Source organism: Equus caballus, chromosome 16 (assembly GCF_041296265.1).
Source record: "Equus caballus isolate H_3958 breed thoroughbred chromosome 16, TB-T2T, whole genome shotgun sequence".
Classification (NCBI taxonomy): domain Eukaryota; kingdom Metazoa; phylum Chordata; class Mammalia; order Perissodactyla; family Equidae; genus Equus; species Equus caballus.
Genome location: NC_091699.1, coordinates 45562819 through 45583000, shown reverse-complemented (window position 1 = coordinate 45583000; position 20182 = coordinate 45562819). Strand labels below are relative to the sequence as shown.

Below are 20182 nucleotides of genomic sequence, written 5' to 3'. Positions count from 1 at the left end.
CTCAGAAGGGTGAAGGACTGTACAAGGTTATATAGCTGGACCAAGTGGGAACTTGAACCCACACTGTCTGATACCACATACAGTGTGCCGCCCACGTGAGGACTGGTAGGCAGGCGTCATCCAGCTAGACTTCAGCTTTCCTTATCCTGGCATAGTGGACGTCTGCTTGTTTAAAAGTCAGTAGCACACTAGTGGAGGGCAGGCCCTACAGAGGTAATACAGCTGCTTGTCTTCAGAACCCACCTGTTTTCCTTTTACTGGCTGTAAGGAGGGTCGGTCTTATTGCACATCTTTCTCTCTCTCTCTGCTCTCGTCTGTCTGGGCTGTAAAAAATGCAAGGCTGGGTGTTACAGTTGAACTATTCTGGATTTGGATTTTTTAACGTTTGGCATTTGAGCAAACTCACAAGTTGTAGAAAGTAGTAATTTCCAGACATTTGAGGTCTGATTCACCAACATTACTGTCATTAAAGGAAAACCTGTATTTGTTCACTCCATTTTATCCTAACTCACTAGGATGTTTTATAAATAACGAACCTAGACATTTAGAAAATAGCATCTATTTAGCTGTTTAAGCCTTTATGGGTTCTTCTTTTTCAGCTGTCTCAAACTTACCCTAATGATGAGAGCTTGCCTGAATACTAGAGTCAGAGGGGAGTGACTATGGGAAGTGAACTATACCGACGCGTGAAGGCAGCTTTAAAATGCAGAGTATAGGAGTTCAGCTGCTTCGCCATCCTCTTAGGAGGTACATTTGCGAACAGAGAGCTCAAGTGCAGTGATTTCGTTTGGTCACAGAGTGTTAATGAATTTTGAATTGAGGCACTTGTGATTAAGCCTGTTGCCTTTTCCAACACTAATCATTACTAAAATGATGATTGATCTTAGTGATTATGAAACCATTAAAAAGGCATCTGCCTGTGCCTGAATCAACAGAATGGATGCCGTTTTGAGCTTTCAGCTGGCCAAACAGGACTTGAGCAGTTGTGATTTCAAGGCGCTTCTTTATTTGTGATCTTTCCTGTGTTTTCTGAGCCTTCAGTACTATTTTTTGTCTTAAGGTACAAATGTTGGGGGGGCTTGGTGTGCCCCCTTGGGCCTTGGCATGGTGGCAGCACAAAGTGAAACTGGGTAGGATGACTTCTCAACTTGCCAGAGCCCCGCCCTTGACTGACAAGAGATCCTCAACCCCCCCCCCCCCCCCCCGCCCCGACTCCAGAGCTTGTGGAGACCCTCCTGTGGAACATTCACAACTCAACCACCATGATGATGGCAGCCACTTTATTGAGTACAAGCCATGTGCCAGGCATTTCCCGCTGTCAGTATTAATCCTTCCTTCCCTGAGGGTCGTGGTGGTGCCTCTGCTGCTTGAGAATTCCCTTGCTTTCCCTAGGGCCACACAACCACGATCTGAACATGGTCTTCATTAGCCACAATCTTGTGCTTCCTTAAGACTGTTCTTTGGGGGGACCACTTCACAGTCTGAAGAAAGCTGGGGTAAGAAATCATCTCATTCAGGGAGTGAAGACACGAAAACTTGGGCTCTGTAGAACCTGCCCGGTGCAGAGGGCCTTTTTTCACAGTTGACCACCTTTTCTATAGACAGCTAGATGGGAGAAGGCCCTTCTCTCCCCTCATGTCCCCTTGTGAATTATAGATGCTTCTTGGTCTGACAGCCCTGTTCACAGCTAGGGGGTGTTTATGCCTGACTGCAGGCAGCCCCGTGCCTGCCAGAGGTCACATGTGACACACAGCTTCTGTGGACATTCCTCACAGCTTCCGAGCTCCAGTCTCGAGTGGGGACCCACAGCCCAGGTCTTCAGACACCCCCGTGCTCCCTGCCCTGCTTTTCTCTCACCTGCTGCCCCAAATCTAGGGCTGAGTGGGGGCGTGTTTTGCTTCCTGTCCCAGTCAGGATTTTTATGAGCCGTTCCCTGTTAGGACTTGAGGTGGATCATTTCTACTGGGCACCTTCCCTCCTCTCCATGTCCAGCTCCCAGGTGTCTGATGCTGCTTTTCCTCCCTCCGGGTGCTCAGTGTGCTAGTGCTGCCCTTTCTCTCGCTGGGTTTCGGTTTCTCCGTCTAGTAGAGGACAGTGTGGTGGGTCTCTGGAGAGCCTGCTGGTGTGGGCACTGCATCTGTGAAACAAAGCCTTCCATTTGTGCTCTTCCCCACCCCGTCCTCCTTCTGCCTTCAGTGCCCCACTGCAAGCCTATGCTTTCCTGCTTCCCATATAAACTCCCATCTTGGTCTCACTATTCTCCTCTCCTCCCTCTCCAGATGACCCTACAGATGGCTTACTCCAAGGTGGCCCCACTTTTTCTCCTCGGACAGTCAGGGAACTCACTGCCCAACCCCGGGCTCAGTCTCTGTTTGCTTTTTGGAGGTTAAGTTCTTCCTCTAGAAGCCAACCACAGGAAATGTACCTCCATCCCCGTCGCTTCCAGACTGTTGCCTCCTTCTGACTATTCGTTTGCTTCTGTTGGGTGTTTGCCTCTGCACATGGTTAGGGGCTCTTTTAAACCCTTTTAACTTAAGGTATTTTGTGGATGTGTGTGGGAGAGAGTGGGCATGAGCAAGCAAGAGAGTAAGAGAGTGGATATTTATCTCCAATGGTGTCCACTGGTGGGTCTAAGATTATTGGTTTCTAAAGCTGAGTTTTTGTTTGTTTGTTTGTCTTTGCCTTGGCCAGTAGTAATAACTGCATTTTACATTGTAACTCCCAAATGTGCATGTATATGTCATCTGAAACATGAATTTGATGAAAATATACATGCTCTTAACTAAATTCTGATATTTTCTTTTCTATTTCATTTTTCAAAAGTTGCTGGATGTAAACCACAAAATTAATTTCTTATATATTCCATTTAAAAAGTCTTCTCTCCTACATTACAGTATAACTTCCATGAAGACAGGCGAATGTTAATCTACTTCCTGTAATTGGTGCTCAATTTATATTGTCAGCTGATTCTTCTCTCTATGCAAATCCTCTGGGGAAGTATTTTTCTGTGCTGAGAAACAATTTCATTCAGAGGATAAGGTGACTTGTGTCACTGGTCTGATTTCCTTCTTTCACATTGACTGTTACAAATCTCAGAGACATATTAATAAAGATGTCTTCACAGTATACATCTTCCTAATGGCTTTACTCCTGTTCTCTTTTCTTTTCCATGTTAATTTTTCTTTCTCGCCTTATTCTTTTGTCCTAAATATTTAGAGTTTCAGCTGATTTTAAAGTAAAAGATGCTCAGTGAGAAAGGCTCACAGAAATCACAGATACCTAAAAGTAGAGATAGAAAGTCGCACAAGATCTTGCTCTCAGAGGCAATCCTCTTCACTTTGGGGTGTCTGAGCTGTAGACTGGCTTATTAAGAGATCTTTTCAGACATCTAGGGGATGTCATGCATACTGTTCCCATAGTGATGTTTCACGGGCATCTGTCTCTGCACTTACACGTAGATCTGCCTCCTCCTTTTTAACAGCCATATATCATTCCCTTTCTAGCCTACTCCAAATTTTTATATTCTTGCTGTCTAGAGTTCTGTTTTGGAGCTAGGCAGGTATTAAACAAATAGAAATGTACTTGAAAAAGAACAGTAGTGATTACTAACTAGCCCCATCCACCTGACCAAATAGAATCCTCTAGCGATTGCTTCAGGAGCCACCAGTTTTCCTGGGAATGTAATTGCTTGTAGAAAGCCTGTGTGGCTCTTGAGCTTGGGGGATGGTGGCGGAGCCCTCCTTCTAGCCTCTTGGAGGTGTTAAGTGACAGACAAGTGAGAGCCTTGACTGGTAGGACCAGATCAACGCAAATGGCACTCCCCAGCTCCGAGAGGGTCTGCAGAGACAGGTTCTGTTCAATCATTGACTTGTGTATTAATTTCCACTTCAAGGCCACAGTTGGGTGGTGCCTGGCTTTTAAGCCACCCAATGTCTTTTAAATTAATTTTAGTTTCTAGTACTAAAACAATGGTGAGTTGTAGGCATGGAGTTTTTAATCTCAGTGAATGTATCAAACACTTTATCTCAATTATAGACTCCACATGAACTATTTTTAAACTTATTCGTAAATTTATTCAGAAATGATCTATGTTCCTATGGTCTCATCACATTCACTGGGAAAAATATGGCCACATATTAGGGTCGTTCATCCCAGAGGGTAGCTTTGATGGTGGAGAGAAATGACTGGTGAGCTGAATGCCGCCTGTTCCCCGCTGACCCTGTGCCTTCACAGTGAAGGGAGGAGGTAACGGGGGCCTGGGAACTGGACCCTGTTTCCCCTCCTGACCGTTCTGGCTATGGTGGGCCACAGGTAGACTCGGCTGGACAGTGCAGGAAGGTGTAGGAGCAGGGTTACATTGGGCAGCTGCCTCCCACAGTGTGGAGACAGGGCTAACCTGGCAGGCCCACCTGAGGCAGCTGTGTGGACTGCGGGGGTGTGGACCTGCAGGGCTGGCAGCGAGTTAGGCCATGGCCCCAGTGCTAACTTAGTGAGTCGTTAGCAGTTGCTTTGTGTACTGTCCCTGGGGAGTGGCCAGGGCATGTTACATAGACACAACAGTAAAACGATCCAGGGTCTATGGGCTCTGCCACACGCAGACCCTGGCTCATGTGTTTTACAAGTGTTTCCTTAGTTACACTCAACCACAAATGGAGGTAGTTTCTGCTGCTTATTCTTATTTTATGATGAAGCAGCTGTGGTGGGGAGGGGTAAAGGTACTTGCCTGAGTCCACATAGCCAGTAAGTGGCAGAGCCACAACGTAATGCCAGGCTCTTTGCCTCGCTGTATGAGGTGAAAGTGCTTCTGAGACATGACTGCAGACATCTTAGTTGGGAGCAGCCCGACCCACTAGGTCCCAACACTTGTACAGTCAACAGCTGTGACCTCCAAGGTGCACCCTCGGGTTGCTCAGTCAAGGTTGCCTAGGTTGACCCTAAACTGAGGTCATCCTGGTGTGGCTTGGGTGGAACAACACAGAAGCCCAGGTGAGCTTTGGCAGGCATGGGACCACTGTGGAGGGGGGTCCCCACCAGGCAGGTGTAGCCAGGTGTCTTCATCCCAGAGGGCAGGATTGCTGCTGCGGTTCCTAACTGGCAGAACAGCCTCCATGTCTGTGCAGCTCATGTGAAACGTAAATAATAAGCCCTTCTCTGCCTGTCTTACTCTGTAGCTTGGAGAATCAGCTCAGATCTGAGATTGGAAAGTGTTTCCTTATGCTCCAAGTGCTGTGTCCAGGTGTGCAAGTGGTGTGTGTACAGGGATACAAGTGAGCATCAGGGGAACGAGACGAGATTGCACTTATAGTTCAGATGTTAGGAGATTTAACTGTATACAAGTTGGAAAGGCTCTTCTTTAGCTCTGTTAATGGAGGAGAAGAATGACTGCTTTCTTGTCAAAATGGAAATGTTTGGTTTTACACTTCCTCAGTTCCTGCCATTTGAAATGTTTGCTTGTTTGTTACTTTTCAGCCAAGGAGGTAGACATGTTGGAGCATTTGGCTCATGTCATGTGAACTAACCAATGCTAAGAAAAGAATTCTCTTCTAAAATGATGGATGTTTGGCAGTTGTCATGTGACCCAATCCCCTAGATCCCAGGGAGGCAGCGCGCTGCTTTGATGGGTCCCACGTAGGGCACGGAATCCCACTGCCATCCAGCTTGACTGGAGCTATCAGAACAGGATGTAAAGGCCTGACACGGTTTAGAAAGTGTAGCTCTGTAACTCCAACTAGCAGAGGGTGAATGGGATTCTGGCCTGGGTTTTAGAACATCTGTTGGGGTCCCTGACAGTGAGACAGGATTTTGGCCCAGATGCTTAGAAATGCAGCCCTGGGATCATGGCTCTGTTTTGTCTTTTTTGTGGATGATGCCATCTTGGTGTTTACTGGGGCTAAGTGCTCAGTTCTCTGTTTGGTACAGTGAGAGGATTCTACAGAGGTAGATGCAGTGGTTCTTGCCTTCAGGGTACTGACAATCTACAAATAATACAAGACAACACATCAAGAGGTTTACCTTCCCAACTGGACCAGGAGCTCCTGAAAACAGGCCAGTGCCTTGACCTTCTCTGCTCTCTTTCATAGTCGTGTACATAGTTGATGTTCAAGTGTTGTTATGATTTACTTTCATGATTAAATGCCAAAACATGTGGTACAACTTTTAACTCTGGGGTGGCAAACAGTTTTGACTCATGTGCCGACTCCGGTCAGTAGATGATGCCTGATTGGGTACCTGGTGACGCTGCATTATGGTGTAGCGGGAGGAGTGCCTGCTACACCAGTGAGAAGACCAGTTAGTGATACTGTAGGGATGCCTGGGGAACAGAGGCAGCAGGCACATGGTGGTCATTCGGCTACCCTGATAGGTGCATCAGGCTTGCAAAAGAGGGAACAGAATAGTGCTCAGAGGAGATGAAACTCCCTGGACTTCCCTGAAAGAGTGGAGCAGGATTTAGATAAACAGAGAGAAGTGCTTTTAGTCATGGAGAAGAGCAGTCACAAAGGCCAGAGGTTCCAGTGAGTGATGTATATGCAGGACAGTTATGGGAACTGATGGACTGGAGCAGAAGGAGACGTGGAGGAGGGAGGGAATCGGGTAGAGCAGGGCCCTGTACTCAGTGGGGTAACAGATATCAGTTAGTTGTTGGTAGCTAGAGTATAGACAGATTGTAGAGGTCCTCGGGGATGCCAGATGGAGGAATTTAGATGTGATAACAGTCCTATGCTTTTCAAGAAGGTTTCCCAAATGCTCCAGACACTATTGCTCGATCCCCCATCTCCCCACAGGAGATTCCCAGAACCTCTGCTTTAGCTTTGATTGTCATCTGCTGTGTCTTCTGATTTTTATGTATGTATCTGATGTCCCCCTCCAGGATATGAACAGGGTCTTAACCATCTTTGAATCCCCAATGGTCAAAACTGCACCTGGTATGGAGTAGTTACCCAGTGAATTTTGTTGGATTATGTTGAAGTAGGGTGCCTGAAGTGCCAGGCAAGGTGGGGTGGAGGTGGGCAGTGCCTTAGTGTTGAAGTTGGGTGAGGACGTGCATGGCTGCCAAGCGTGCAATACACCCACTACCAAGGGAACTCAGAGTCCGTGTCCCAGGGTAGGTGGATGGGAAGCAAGACAAGTCTGGGGCCTCAAGTTTACAGGAATGTGAAGAGCCCGGGAAACCAGTTGAAACTGAAGACAGCAACAGAGATGAAAGGAGCGAATCTGGAAAGCTGAGCCTAGGTGAATTCCCAGAGGCAATGACTCGCCAGGCCTGTTGGTCCTATGTCTAAAGAACTGTCCCTAAGCCTGTGGGGCAAAAGGAATCATCAAAGGAGTTGCAGCTCTTGAGAAAGATTCTCTTAGATGCTTCAACTTTTAGAGAAGCAGAGTGGTCCTATAGGCCCGTGTATTTAGGTAGGACTCTTTTGTTTGCAGTTGACCAAAAACCCAACCCAAACTGGCTCAATTTATTGGCTTTTGTAACTGAAAAGCCCAAGGTAGGGGGAAGAATTTTGGCTTCAGGTTCGGCTTCATCCAGGGGCTCCTATAATGGCATTAGAGTCAGATGGTTGCCTCTGTTTCTCCGTCTTTCTGTTTGACTCTCTCTCTGTTTTTTGGCTTGGCTTTCTTTGGTGTTGGTTCTTCATCTCCATGTACTCTGGTAACTCCAGGCTTATGGCCTCTCAGGGCTAAGTCCAGCCAATGGCAGAACTTCTTGCTTAGTTGCTGAAGTGAAAATCCCACGGTTAGTTCTAACTGGACCTAGTTGGCGTGCATTGGGTCACATGCCTGTCCCTGAGCCAGTAACCTGGGCCACATGCTGACCCTTGTAGCCACTGGACTGACAGTAGGAAAGGAGCAGTTCTTAGAGGGAAGTCAGGGTGCTGTTACCCTGGGAATTTTGTTGGGAGGAAAGAACCCTAATTAGCCACCCCACCCAAGCTACTTGCTTTAGCACGGGCAGCAAAGCAGCAAGTGACTCTGCCCTGCCAGCAAGTGAGGAGTCCACATCCTGAGAGAGCACCCAGTCAGCCGCCTCTGCCCTGGGCGTGAGCCTACCCTCTTCTCACAGACCGGATGGCTTTGAAGCTGGTCTCCAGGAGCAGTCAGCCAGGCCGCCCTGCTGGCCGCCTCCTTTGGTCACCTCTGGGCGCATTCTGGACGGCATCCTGAGTGGAGGCCTTGCCCCACATGGGGTCACTGGATTGGCACGGGATCTCCGGAGAAGCCTCTTCAGAGGTTTCTATGAGGTCTCCAGATTCTCCTTTCAGGGCTCCACTTCCCCAGGGGCTGGGAGAGCTGTCCCACCTCTGTCCCCATTCAGTGAGACTGTGACACGTCTGACAGTTTGCAGAGCTCTTTCCCACCCATGACGTAACCTGATTTTCCCCCTCACCTGGGTGGGTAGGGCAAGGGTGATTATCCCTGTTTTATAGATGTGGAAACTGAGCAGCAGAAGGGATCCATGACTCAACCGAGATGACCCAGCTGTAGAGACTAGAATCGGACTCAGGGGACACAAGTGTCATCTAAAACTTGTACTTTTAAACCAAAGGTGAAGAAAAACAAAGGCAAACTGACTGTTCTAGCCAGTTTCTTCATGTAAATGTGACATTAAACTACCCATTGGAGGCCCTCTAAGTACATGCTCCATTAATACCTGCAGAGGCAAAAATTACCCCTGTTTACTGCTAAGTGGCTCTGGGCAAGGTCTGCCTGCTGGTCACTCTCCCGTGGTTCACCCACCAGCGTTTTACCAGAGTTTGAATCTCTTATTGAAACCATGTAATAGTAGCCCTGTGGCCCCTGAGGTCACCTTCTGAAATGCACGAGGCCGCTAGTGGGAGGGTCTCAGCCAGCCTGGCCTGAACGTGCCGTGGCGACCTCAGGTGACCCAGCCACTTGAGAAAACGGCAGCCGCTCTTGGGTCTTGCTGCTCTTGGTTGGCTGTCTTCCCCCGGGGTCTCTGGGCCCTCACAGAACCTCCCTCGGAAGCTGTGTCTGGACTTTGCTCATCCGGTCCCAGAGAAGTGTAGTTTTATAGCTAGAAGAGGTCATCCGATCCAGTCTGCTCAGTTTACAGGCGAGAAACAGAGGACAAGCCTGGTAGCCTGGCACACGAGGCCCTTCGTGGCCTCCCTGGAGTTGGCCCTTCAGCTCGCCCTCTCCCTTTCCTCCTGCCCGTCCCTCATGTCAGAGCTCCTGCTGCTCTGGACCTCTCAGCACCTTGACCCATCTGCCTTTGTGCGTGCTGCTCACTCTGGAACACCCCAGGAGCTGTGGTGATGGATCAGGAAGGGTGCGCTGCCAGCCTTTTCCCTGACGTTTGGTCATGGACATTTTCCTGGAGGAGGGCAAAGCCAAGGAGCCCTTGTGTTATTGTTGTGGACTGAATGTGTGCGTCCTCCCCAAATGGTAACACCTCAGCCCCAGTGTGAGGATGTTTGGCGATGGGGCCTTTGGGAGGTGATTAGGGTTAGATTAAGTCTTGACGGTGGGACCTTCTTGGTGGGAGTAGTGCCCTTATAAGAAGAGGAAGCGAGAGATCTCTAACTACCTGTACGCAGCAAGGAAAGGCCAGCTGAGGACACAGTGAGAACTCAGCCGTCCGGAAGCCAGGGAGAGGGCTCACACTGGGCACCACGTCAGCCGGCACCTTGGTCTTGGGCTTCCCAGCCTCCAGAACTGGGAGAAATAAATCTCTGTTGTTTAAGCCCCCCAGTCCGTGGTGTTTTGTTATGGAAGCCTGAGCAGACAAAAACAGTTATGGAACTTCTTAGCAGGAAGGGGCGTTGAATAACGTTTGGTCAAAACCTCTCATTTTGCCCACTTATTTATTCACTTATCCATATCAAGTATTTATTTTTGTGACAGGCCTTGGGAATATAATGATGCATGAAGTAGAAATGGTTCTGATCTTATAGAAATTATCATTTATTGGGGGAGACAAATATTAGAGAAGTTTTAAAAATTTAAAATTTCCATTATGAAGAGGGCTATGAAGAAGTATAATGAGCTTTGACAGCATGTCGCAGCAGGCCCTAATTTTGTCTGGGAGGCCAGCAGTGGTTTTGCTGAGCAAGTGTCATTTAAGCCGAGCCTTGAAGGACAAGTAAAATTTAGTAAGATGGGGGAAACCATTCTAGGAAGAAAGAAAAGGAAGTGGACCTGAATCAGTGGCTGAGCTGGGGCTAGCAGAAAACAGGTATCATGGCTCCAAGCCCTGCATTCTTCCCACTGGCCTGGGCTGTTTTAACCCTGTATCAGAGCTGTGAGCTCACTGTGAAGAGGGATGTGCCCCGTGGGTATAGGCACACTAGGAGGGTGAAGCAGGGTGGGCAAAGTCATGGAGGAGAGAGAGCATCCAGCATGTGTGGGAGGGAGCAGGTTGGCCCATGCCTGGAATGGAGGCTGTCGCAGGAGAGAAGGGAGGAAGTTGGAAGAGGAAGCTAGAGATAGAAGGATGAAGACTTTACCCTGGGGGCTCATGTTGAGATTGAAAGGGTGGGCCAGGTAAGATGTTGAGATCAGCTATTGTCTTATCGACCTGACCATTAGTCCAGGCTTCTTCTGGAAAGAATTTATGGTAGCTCAGGAAGATTTTTACCCTACTTGTTTTGCTTTTTGATGCATATGCTAGGATCATGAAACCTCATGTTTTTATAGCCCCCTTTAAGTCTAACTTTGTGGGTTCATTTCTTCCCTTTTTTCCTCTCTACTTCCCATTAGCACCTGTGAGTACATTATGTATGCCCAATATGGTGCTAGATGCTGGAGTTACAAAGACAGTAAGAGATGATCCTGCCAGTAAGGGAGCCCAGGATGGCAGGGCACGCAAGGGATGTACATGTGGAGGGGAGGGGGCAGCTACTGCCAAGGTGTAAGCCAGGAGACTATTCCAAAGACTTGGGCCATGTGTGTGGATGAGCAAAGCAAAGAGGTGAATCTTACCAGCTCATCAAGCCTTTTTTGATCTTTTAACATCAGGTTGGGAGCTCTGTGAGGGTAGAGATCAGCCTTTCTGAGGAGGAGCCAGGTGCCCAGGGATGGATGGATGGATAATGGATGTTAATGTTTGTATGACAGCACTAGTAAAAGGATCCCTGAGAATAGAAGAAGAGAGAACCAAGTACAATTAAGGATCCTGATATCTCCCATTCCTTGCTAGTTGTGGTTTCTGTTTCTCCAGGTTCTGTGTAGGGTTAACTGATTTAGAGACTGTTGGTTTAGAACCTCTCCTCTTTGGCTAAACTTCACAGTTTAAAGCAGATAAATCAGGTTTCATAATTAGATTCTGAGCCTTGATTTTTCTGGTGGCTTGAGGTCTTGTGGGGGGACTTTCATCCATATATGGGGTGGTCTCTGGTTAAGAGGAATTGGTGGTTTCTTAAAAGGTGATTTGAGTGGCCCTGCCCATCCAGGATCCCCTGTCAGAGAGGGGATCTGCTGGTGGCTGGGTGAGTGCCACAAACACATGACTCTGCCTGGCAAATGCAGGGAGATTGGCTGCGGGAATCGTTTACTCTTTTTGTGTAGCCGGGGGTAGGGCTTTTAAGGTGTAGCCCCTCCCCAGGGGCTACCTCATTTCCTGTCCAGTTCAGGAGAGCTCTTACTTGCCTCCTCTTCAGCCATCCTGTTCCTTCATCCATGCCATTGCTTCTTCCTCTATGCTCTCCTCCATCCTGCCACAGTCTCTGTATCTGCTCTATGTGACGGCTCACGGGCTCCTTCGGCTGGGTGCATGTTCCCACCTCGCCCGGTTAGGAAGCTGACTTTCTTGGTGGCTCCCTTTTCAAATTACTAACTCAACGTTCTTTTCTCAAATGAACGATCCTTCTATAAAGTCAATACCTTCCCTCCCCATGATTGTTGTTTTGCAAGATTTTTTTTTTACACTACATTTGCTTGATGTGGAGGTTTATTTGTTTTCTGGAGTCCTTTTTAATGGCAGGATTGGGGACCAGGATGACACTGGCTTCTAGGCACCCTGGTCTAGCGTGCTCTCCAGGCTGTGATTGTTCTGTTGGCATTATGGTGGAGTCTCTGTAATAAAGAATCACATTAAATCAAGGTTATAGTTCTTATAATCAATTCCATCAAGTAATGTACTAAAGGTTTTGGAAAGAGAAACCAAATTCTTTAAAAAGGGAGAGGGAGCAGGAGAAGACAAGGGGATAAAAGAAGCCCAAACAATTCAGTTATACTAATAGCCCTTGTATTATTGTGGCAAAATTACTTACAAATAAAAGCCAAAGAGGAAAAACAGGCTGTGTTGGGTAGGTGTACTCTCTGTTCCCTGCCTTGTTTTTCTGCTCTAAAGTATAACGCTGTGTTGACGTGGGGATGTAACTGCTATGAATATTGATGGCAGCAAAAGCCTTTTTTTCTGTCTGGCCTAGTAAATAAAGCAGAAAGGATAAAAAAGGAAGAGGAATTGAAAAATCAGCATGCTGTTTTCAGTTTATCTCTTTCCCTTAGAACTCTAAGTCTTGAAAACATATTGACAATCTACATTTGGTGGTCAGGGTCTAATTTGAGAACACTGGATTGGTATTTTCAGGGATTTTTGCTTCTAGTTAAAAGCAACAATATTGCTCCTCCTTTTAGCTAACAAAGTTAATGTCACTGCCTCATTGAAGCCTTCCTGGATCTCTCCTCCCCACCCGGCAGCAAAGTGGGTCTCTGTTCCTCAGAACATCCACAGTGTTGTGAATGTGCCTCCCTTGGGAGCACTCTACTCAGGGATATGGCAGTGAACAGAAGGCAAGCTCTTGCTCGTGTGAGGTCACAGGGAATATGGAGAGTAGACAAAGGAGTCCTTGGAGGTTTGTGTGCGGCAGGAAGGGGGCGTGTGCGCTGCTGCTCTGGGAACATTTCATAAGCCCGCTCACCCCCCGCCTGGAGAGTGGGCTGTGTGGAGGGAGTGGGGTTATGGTCTTCACAGGCTGGTGAAGGATGTGGGATGCACGGGATGAGTGAAGCCGAGGACAGGACCTGTGGGGAGGTCTTAGAGGAAGCATGGGTTTGAAGGTTGAGGATGAGCTAGGCTTTTAAAATTGAAAACACACTGACTCTGGCTGACTCACACCACGAAAGAATTTATGAGACTGGTATGATGGTGTTCCGAGGATCAAAGGGCACTCTGGTAGGGCAGATTAGGAATCACAGGGACCCAGGAAGGAAGAATGGATGAACCGGCTTTCTGGCATGACCAGTGGGGAGCAGAGAATGGGCGTGAAGGCTGGGGTCCAGCAGTGGTTGGATGGTTCCCCTGGTGGTAAAGAGGAAGGATGTGGTGGCAAGACACAGGAAGTTCAGCTTGGGACTGGGACTCCCTGGCAACAGAGGGATAGCCCTCTGGTGGCAGATGGCTCAAGCCCAGGGTAGTTTAGGCAAAATAGTGGTCACATATAACAAAGCAATGTCCTTGCACGAGAGAAATGGACTAATAACCCTTTGACCTTATCAAAGGGCTAAAGATGCAGAATTACTCTTTGTCAGTTACCTCTCTTGGGATATTCTCTGTGTGAGTGTTCCAAACCCCGAGCTCTCCACCAGACTAAACCTTTGGAGGATAGGGTCCATAGTGGAGACATTATCCTAATCCTGGCTCCTGGTATGATGCCCGTCATGCAGAAGAGGCTCTCACTACATATTTCCTGAGCCAAATTTATTTGACCTTTTGCACTAGGTATCTTAAGAAATGAATTCTGTGATTTCTATTTTCTTGAGATGGTGGTAACTTTCCTCAGGTCCCACGGAGTAGAATTAATATAAGTAAAGGACTTTATGGCCCATATGGAAGAGTTTTAATCACTGATGGCTTTTCATTTGGTTATTATTTAAGTAGCTTCTTGCCAGGAAATGCCTCTTGTAAAATTAATTGTATACATCCCAGTCAGTCCATATTTCTATTAAAACTGAAGCTGTACAAGAAAACCTTTATAAAAGAGAAAAGAGTCAAAATTTTTATACCTGCTGATGGATGTGTTTTCTGTACTCACGGAGTTGCGTGAGTAGGTCTGGAAAGGTTCTAAGAGTCATCTAGCCTGAGGGTGGCGTCTTGAAGGTCTGAGGCAGTCAGATGGGAATGGCTGCTGGGACTGTTAGATGAGAAGGACTCAGAGACTTATCCCAGGCTTCCTGGGAACGTGCATGGTGACTACTCAGCAGTGTCAGCTGGGGAGAGGTCACATGCCAATAAGCAGGCAATGGTTTGCCATCCTGGATTCACCCTCCTTGTTGTGCGGATGAGGAAACTTAGGTTGAGAGGAGGGGGCCTTGCCCAAGGTCACCTTGCTATGCAGTGACAAAGCTGACCCTGACTTATGCGAGGGTTAAAGCAGATGCATCTTTTTTCTTCTAATGGACATTCTGTCCAAAGCCACCATTGGAATATTGGTTGCACCCTGTGCTTTCCTGGGCCTGATTTGGCAATCTCAGGAGGAAAGCACACTGCATTTTGCAAATGTGTGCAAATAACAAACATGTCTGCTGTCCGCTATGTCCTCGGCAGACTCATGGCACGCCCATCAGGGCAGGTGGCAGATTGCAATCATGCAGCCCGGAATGAAAGTGTTTTACACTTAGTTGCCTGTGAGACATCCAGTTTTGGAATTAAAATGCCTTCCTGGCCCAGGTGCAGTGTTAATTGTTCCATTTCTCTTAATAAATCTTTGCTTGGAGAAAAATGTTTGTATCTCTGAGATATTGATTCTAATCCCTATTTCCTTTTCTTTGTTTGTTTCTCTTCCCAGGAAAAAGTAGAATATGCCTTCCTGATTATTTTTACAGTCGAGACCTTTTTGAAGATTATAGCATATGGATTATTGCTACATCCTAATGCTTATGTTAGAAATGGATGGAATTTACTGGATTTTGTTATAGTAATAGTAGGGTAAGTCCTTTTTATTTTAGGAAAATGTTTGTTTGGAAAATGGGAGATGGGGAGTAACAGGAAACACAGTCTTTTGAGGGAATATGGTTGCTCCTTGATGCCAGTCATTGTGGCCAGAACCTGTCGGGAGTTCTTTGAGGACTGGCCATGCTGCTCTCAATCTCTGGGCAGAAACTGGTTTGACATTCTCTTATTGTTTTTACTTGCCTTTCAGTAACGTGTTAGAGATGGAAGTTTAAGCTTCTGATGTGAGAGGGTTCATCTTAGAAGGCCTTGGGTCTTCATAGATAGGCCAGCCCTGCTGGTGATTAGAGTCAAATGAGTAGAACTCTTATACTTATCACTCTGTTAAGTTAAAAAAAAAAACACTAAAAAGTAGTAAATCCTTCGTAGCTGTGAGATACTCTGCTATTTAACATCCCTTGAGCAAAGCTATTAATTTTTTCTGCTGACTTGTGGGAAAAACTTTGGCATGCTACTACCCAATTTTAAATAAGAAAACAAGTGTCTGAATAATGTCAGATATCTGGCATGAAGTGAAATAAGCCAGAAAACTCTCAAAATCCTGTCACAGGAAGAAGGCACCAATAGTTTCAGTTAAAGGAGAATGTTAAAATAAAAAACAGTGGCCTGTGTTATTCTGGTCCTTCTACACCTGAAAATGTTGCCAGCAAGAGAAAAATGAATCAGTGTCAGAGGAATGCTGGGTCTTTGGATCAAATACCCACATAGGAAAATAAGATGTATCCTTTCACTAAGTCTTCATTACCCAGCTGTAAAATGGGTTGCTCCTAAAATTATATTTGGTCCTATAGAGAGAGATTGTTAAATGACCTCTCTTGTTTTCATCTCCATGACTTTATTCCACTGCCTTTTGCAGTTGAGCAAGGTAATTTTTCTTTTGGATTATTCTTTTATCATGAATCCTTTGGCTTTTCATGGGCGACTAATACAGCTGGATTTTGGGAGAGTGGGATAAACTTTGAACCTGTCTTTTCAAACCTAGGAAGTTAAAACAGGATCCAAACTGGTGGCCCAGTGGGATGATTAGACTTATAGGGGAAAAAAGTTAGCTTTTGCAAAAGCCACCATAGTACATTGACATTTGAGGTATTACTACAAAGGTAGTAGAGCTAAAATGAACAGGGGGTAGATATGTGCCATACTTTCCTATCTTTGGTGAACTCTAACAAGGAATGGCAAGCAGGAGCCTTGTAGTTCTCTCGGTTCTGGAACAATCTTGCTGTGCCTCTCCTGACCCTGGACTTTCTGTTCAGCTAAAGGATGGAGATGCTTAGCTCCATTTCTTTGGTCCCTACCCTACAGTCAGCTCGCCTTTCTGCCTGGAGACATTTTTCAGACTATAGTACAGCACAAAGGCAGGGAACAAACAGAGTTTGGTGGCTTCATTGAGTTGAGACAGAAACAAGAGTTCAGGGAGCCTCAGGTGGCTGAAATTTGAGAGGCAGAGTATGAGAGGGGAGGGAGCTATGCATAGAGCTCCATAAATATGCCTTGGAGTCCTTTGACTGAAGACTAAGCTACAGTTACATGGGGTGAGATTCCATGAGGCCAGGCAAAGAACACTATTAGGGGAAAAAAGAAAAGTTGGGGGCTGTAAACTAAACAATAACCAGTGCTCACAGAAGTCTGGAATGTTTTCAAGTTCTGACCAACCAGAGTGGAAAGATGTCATTGAACAACACTGGACTGTCAAGGGAGACCCCAGGAGGCCATTAATAGTGAGGATAAACTAACTCTAGGGCAGGGGATGGCATACCATGGCCAATGGGCCAAATCCAGCCTGCTACCAATTTTTGTAAATAAAGTTTTATTGCAACACAGTCACATGTTTGTTTACATAGTTGAGTTGAGTAGTTTAGGTCGACAAAGCCTAAAATATTTGGTATCTGGCCCTTTACAAAAAATTTTGCCAACTCCTGCTCTAGAGTAAAGACTACCTGCAACCCTTGTTAATAATGTTTGAAAAGGAGCCTAAAAAGGAGCAAACTTGTATGCAAGTAACTTAACTACCTGCTAAAACAAAACTCAATACTCTTTAAAGGAAGACAACAAAATCCAGACATTTATCAGTGTCCCACATCCAGTCAGACATCACTAGACATATGAGGAAAAGTGACCTATAACCAGGAGGAAATTCCATCAATAGAAAGAGACCTATAAATGACAGAGATGATAGAATTAGTAGAGAATTACTTTACAAGACTTTCAAAACATCCATTATAAATATGTTTATGGACTTAAAGGAATGCATGACTACAGTGAGGAAAGATGGGACAATATAAAAAATAAATACCAGATGGTACTTCAAGAGCTGAAAAATATATCTAAAATAAAAAATTCTCTGGATTGGTTTAACAGCAGATTAGACACAATCGAAGAAAAAAATAAAAGAACTTGAAGACATAGCAATAACACAAAAAATAATGTTGGAGAAAAAAGTGAACACCACCTCAGTGACCTGTGGGGCTATATCGAGTGATCTAACATACATATATTTGGAGGTCAGAAGAGAGAAGGTAGAGAGGAGACAGAAAAAAAATATTTGAAGAAATTATTCCAAATTTTCTAAATGTTATGAAAAATATAAACTCACAAATCCGAGAATCTCAACAAAGCCCAAGAAGAAAGCTACATCAAGGTACATCATAACCATAATCAAATTGCTCAGAACCTAAGATACAAAGAGAAAATCTTAAAAGTTCTCAGAGAAAAAGACATTAAAGGCTTCTTGTCAGCAACTGTGCAAGCCAGAAGACACTGGAAACATCTTTAAAGTGCTAGGGAAAAATGTCAACCAAGAATTCTTATTCAGTGAAGACATCTTCCAAAATTAAAGTAAAAACCAACTTTTTCAGACAAAGTAAAGCTGAGAATTTATCACCAGTATACATGCACCTCAACAAAAGATAAAGGAATGTCTTCATACTGAAGGAAAATGACACCAGATAGAAATGTGGATCTACAGAAAAGGAATGAAGAATGCCAGAAAGGGTAAATGCACGGGTAAATATAAAAACATTTTTTTATCACATTTAAATCTCTCTAAAAGCAATTGATTATTTAAAGCCAAAAAAAAAAAAAAAAAAAAAACCAAAACAACAATGTATTGTAGAGTTTATAGCATCTATAAAAGTAAAATATATGGCAACAATAGCACAAAGGACAGGAACAAGGAAACAGCCATATGCTGTTGCAAAGTGCTTGTACAGTAGGTGGAGTGATAAAATATTATTTGAAGGTATATATGATAAGTTAAAGATGTATACTGTAAACCCTGGAGCACAGGCTTGCAAACTTCAGACCATAGACCAAATCTGGTTTACTGCCTTTCCCCGCCCCCCACTTCCCCCCGCCACATTGACAAAGTATTTTATTATCTCCTTTGATAGATAAAATTTTGTTGGAAGACGGTCACACTCCCTCATGTCTGTGAGTATTTGGTGTTAGGCTGGTGAAGTTGAGTAGTTGTGACAGAGACTCTATGGCCTGCAAATCCTAAAATAGTTACTATCTGGCACTTTACAGAAAATTTTTGCTGACATTTACCCTACAGGAGCTGTTAGAAAAATAAATAAGTATAGTGAATAAGCGTATATTGGAGATTAAATGGAATTTTTTTAAAAAGCTCAATTCAAAAAATCAGGGAAGAGGAACAAAGGAACAAGGGATGGAGCAAATAGAAAAGAAATAGTAAGGTGGTAGATTTAAGCCCAGCTAAGCCTTTATTAAAATCCAGAGTTTATCAGGTTTATATGTTAAAAAAAAACAAAAAACAAAAAAAAAAAACCAAGTCCCAACTCCACGGTGTCTATAGGAAACCTACTTTAAATCTAAAGACACAAAAAAATTGGAAGTAAAAAGACAGAAAAATACATACCATGCAAAAACTAATCAAAGCTAACGTAGCTATATTAACATCCAACAAACTAGACTTTAGAACAAGGAATTTTATTGAAGATAGACATTTCATAATGATAAAGGAATCATATAATCAAGAGGATATAATAATCCCAAATATGTATATACCTAATAACAGAGCTTCGAAATACACAAAGCAAAAACTGATAAAACTGAAAGGAAGGATAGACAAATCTACAGTTGTAGAGGTGCATTTTAATACTCCTTTCTTGAGGAGTGTTGATTCACTATCTAGACAGAAAATCACTAAGGATGTAGGGAGATTTGGACAGTACCATCAACCAACTTCACTTAATTGATATTTTTAGAACACTTCACTCAACAAGAGCAGAATAAACATTCTTTTTGCTGCACATGGAACATACACCAAGAGAGAGAGATTCTGAGCCATAAAACAGGTTTCAGTGAATTTAAAAAGATTAAAACCATACACAATTATGTTTTCTGAATGAATTTAGTAATGTTTCTGGATAAAATGTTAGTATAAAACGTGAATTCCTATATAATAGTCATAAACAATTGGAAAATGAAATTTTAAAGTCATTACTATTTACTATAGCATTAAAAAACATGAACTATTTAGGGATAAATAGTGCACTGACAATGACTAAACCTTAGTGAAAAAAATTAAAGGAGGCCCAAATAATGGAATTATGTACCATGTTCATGGATTGGAAGACTCAATGTTGTTAGGATATCAGTTTTTCCCAAATTGAGCTATAGATTGAATCCTAATCTTCATCCAAGCAAGATTGTTGTAGAGATTGACAAATTTATTTGAAAATTCATGTGGAAATTAGGGAGGCTCTAGACTAGCCAAAGAAACCTTTAAGAACAAAGGTGGAACCTAGTTTTAAGGCTTACTGTAAAGCTACAGTAGTCAAGACAGTGTGATATTGGCATAAGGAGTAGACATAAAGATCAATGGAAAAGAAGAGGGAGTCTAGAAATAGACTCATGTGTATGCTCAATTGATTTTAGAAAAAGGTGCCTTGATAATTCAGTGGGTTGAGGAAACTTTCAACAAATGGTGCTGGAACAACTGTTTATTCATATGAAAAAAAGAAGAACCTGTATTCTTACCTCATCTGTACACAAATATTACCTTAAAATGAATCATAGACCTATAGTAAAAGATAAAACTAAAATTTTTAGGAGAAAGACTTTATGACGTTGGGGTAGGCAGAAATTTCTTAGGACACAAAAAACACTAGCCATAAAAGAAATAATTGAAATTTTGGACCTTATCAAAATTTAAAACTTTTCTTCAAGAGACAGTGTGAAGAAAATGAAAAAGTAAAGCATGGATTGGGAAAAAATATTCATGATACACATATATGACAAAGGACTTGT

At 44.3% G+C, this 20182-nt stretch overlaps 1 protein-coding gene across 23 annotated transcripts in view; it reads left to right on the top strand.

The window, feature by feature from the left end:
* The window catches only part of CACNA1D (calcium voltage-gated channel subunit alpha1 D), a 320640-nt gene that overhangs the window by 140703 nt on the left and 159755 nt on the right, over nucleotides 1-20182 (top strand). For all 23 annotated transcript variants that reach the window (XM_070238804.1, XM_070238798.1, XM_070238803.1 and 20 more), the window contains one exon: nucleotides 14748-14887. In XM_070238804.1, coding sequence (XP_070094905.1) covers nucleotides 14748-14887 — 140 coding nt within the window. Of the gene's footprint in view, nucleotides 1-14747; nucleotides 14888-20182 lie in introns of those variants that run through there.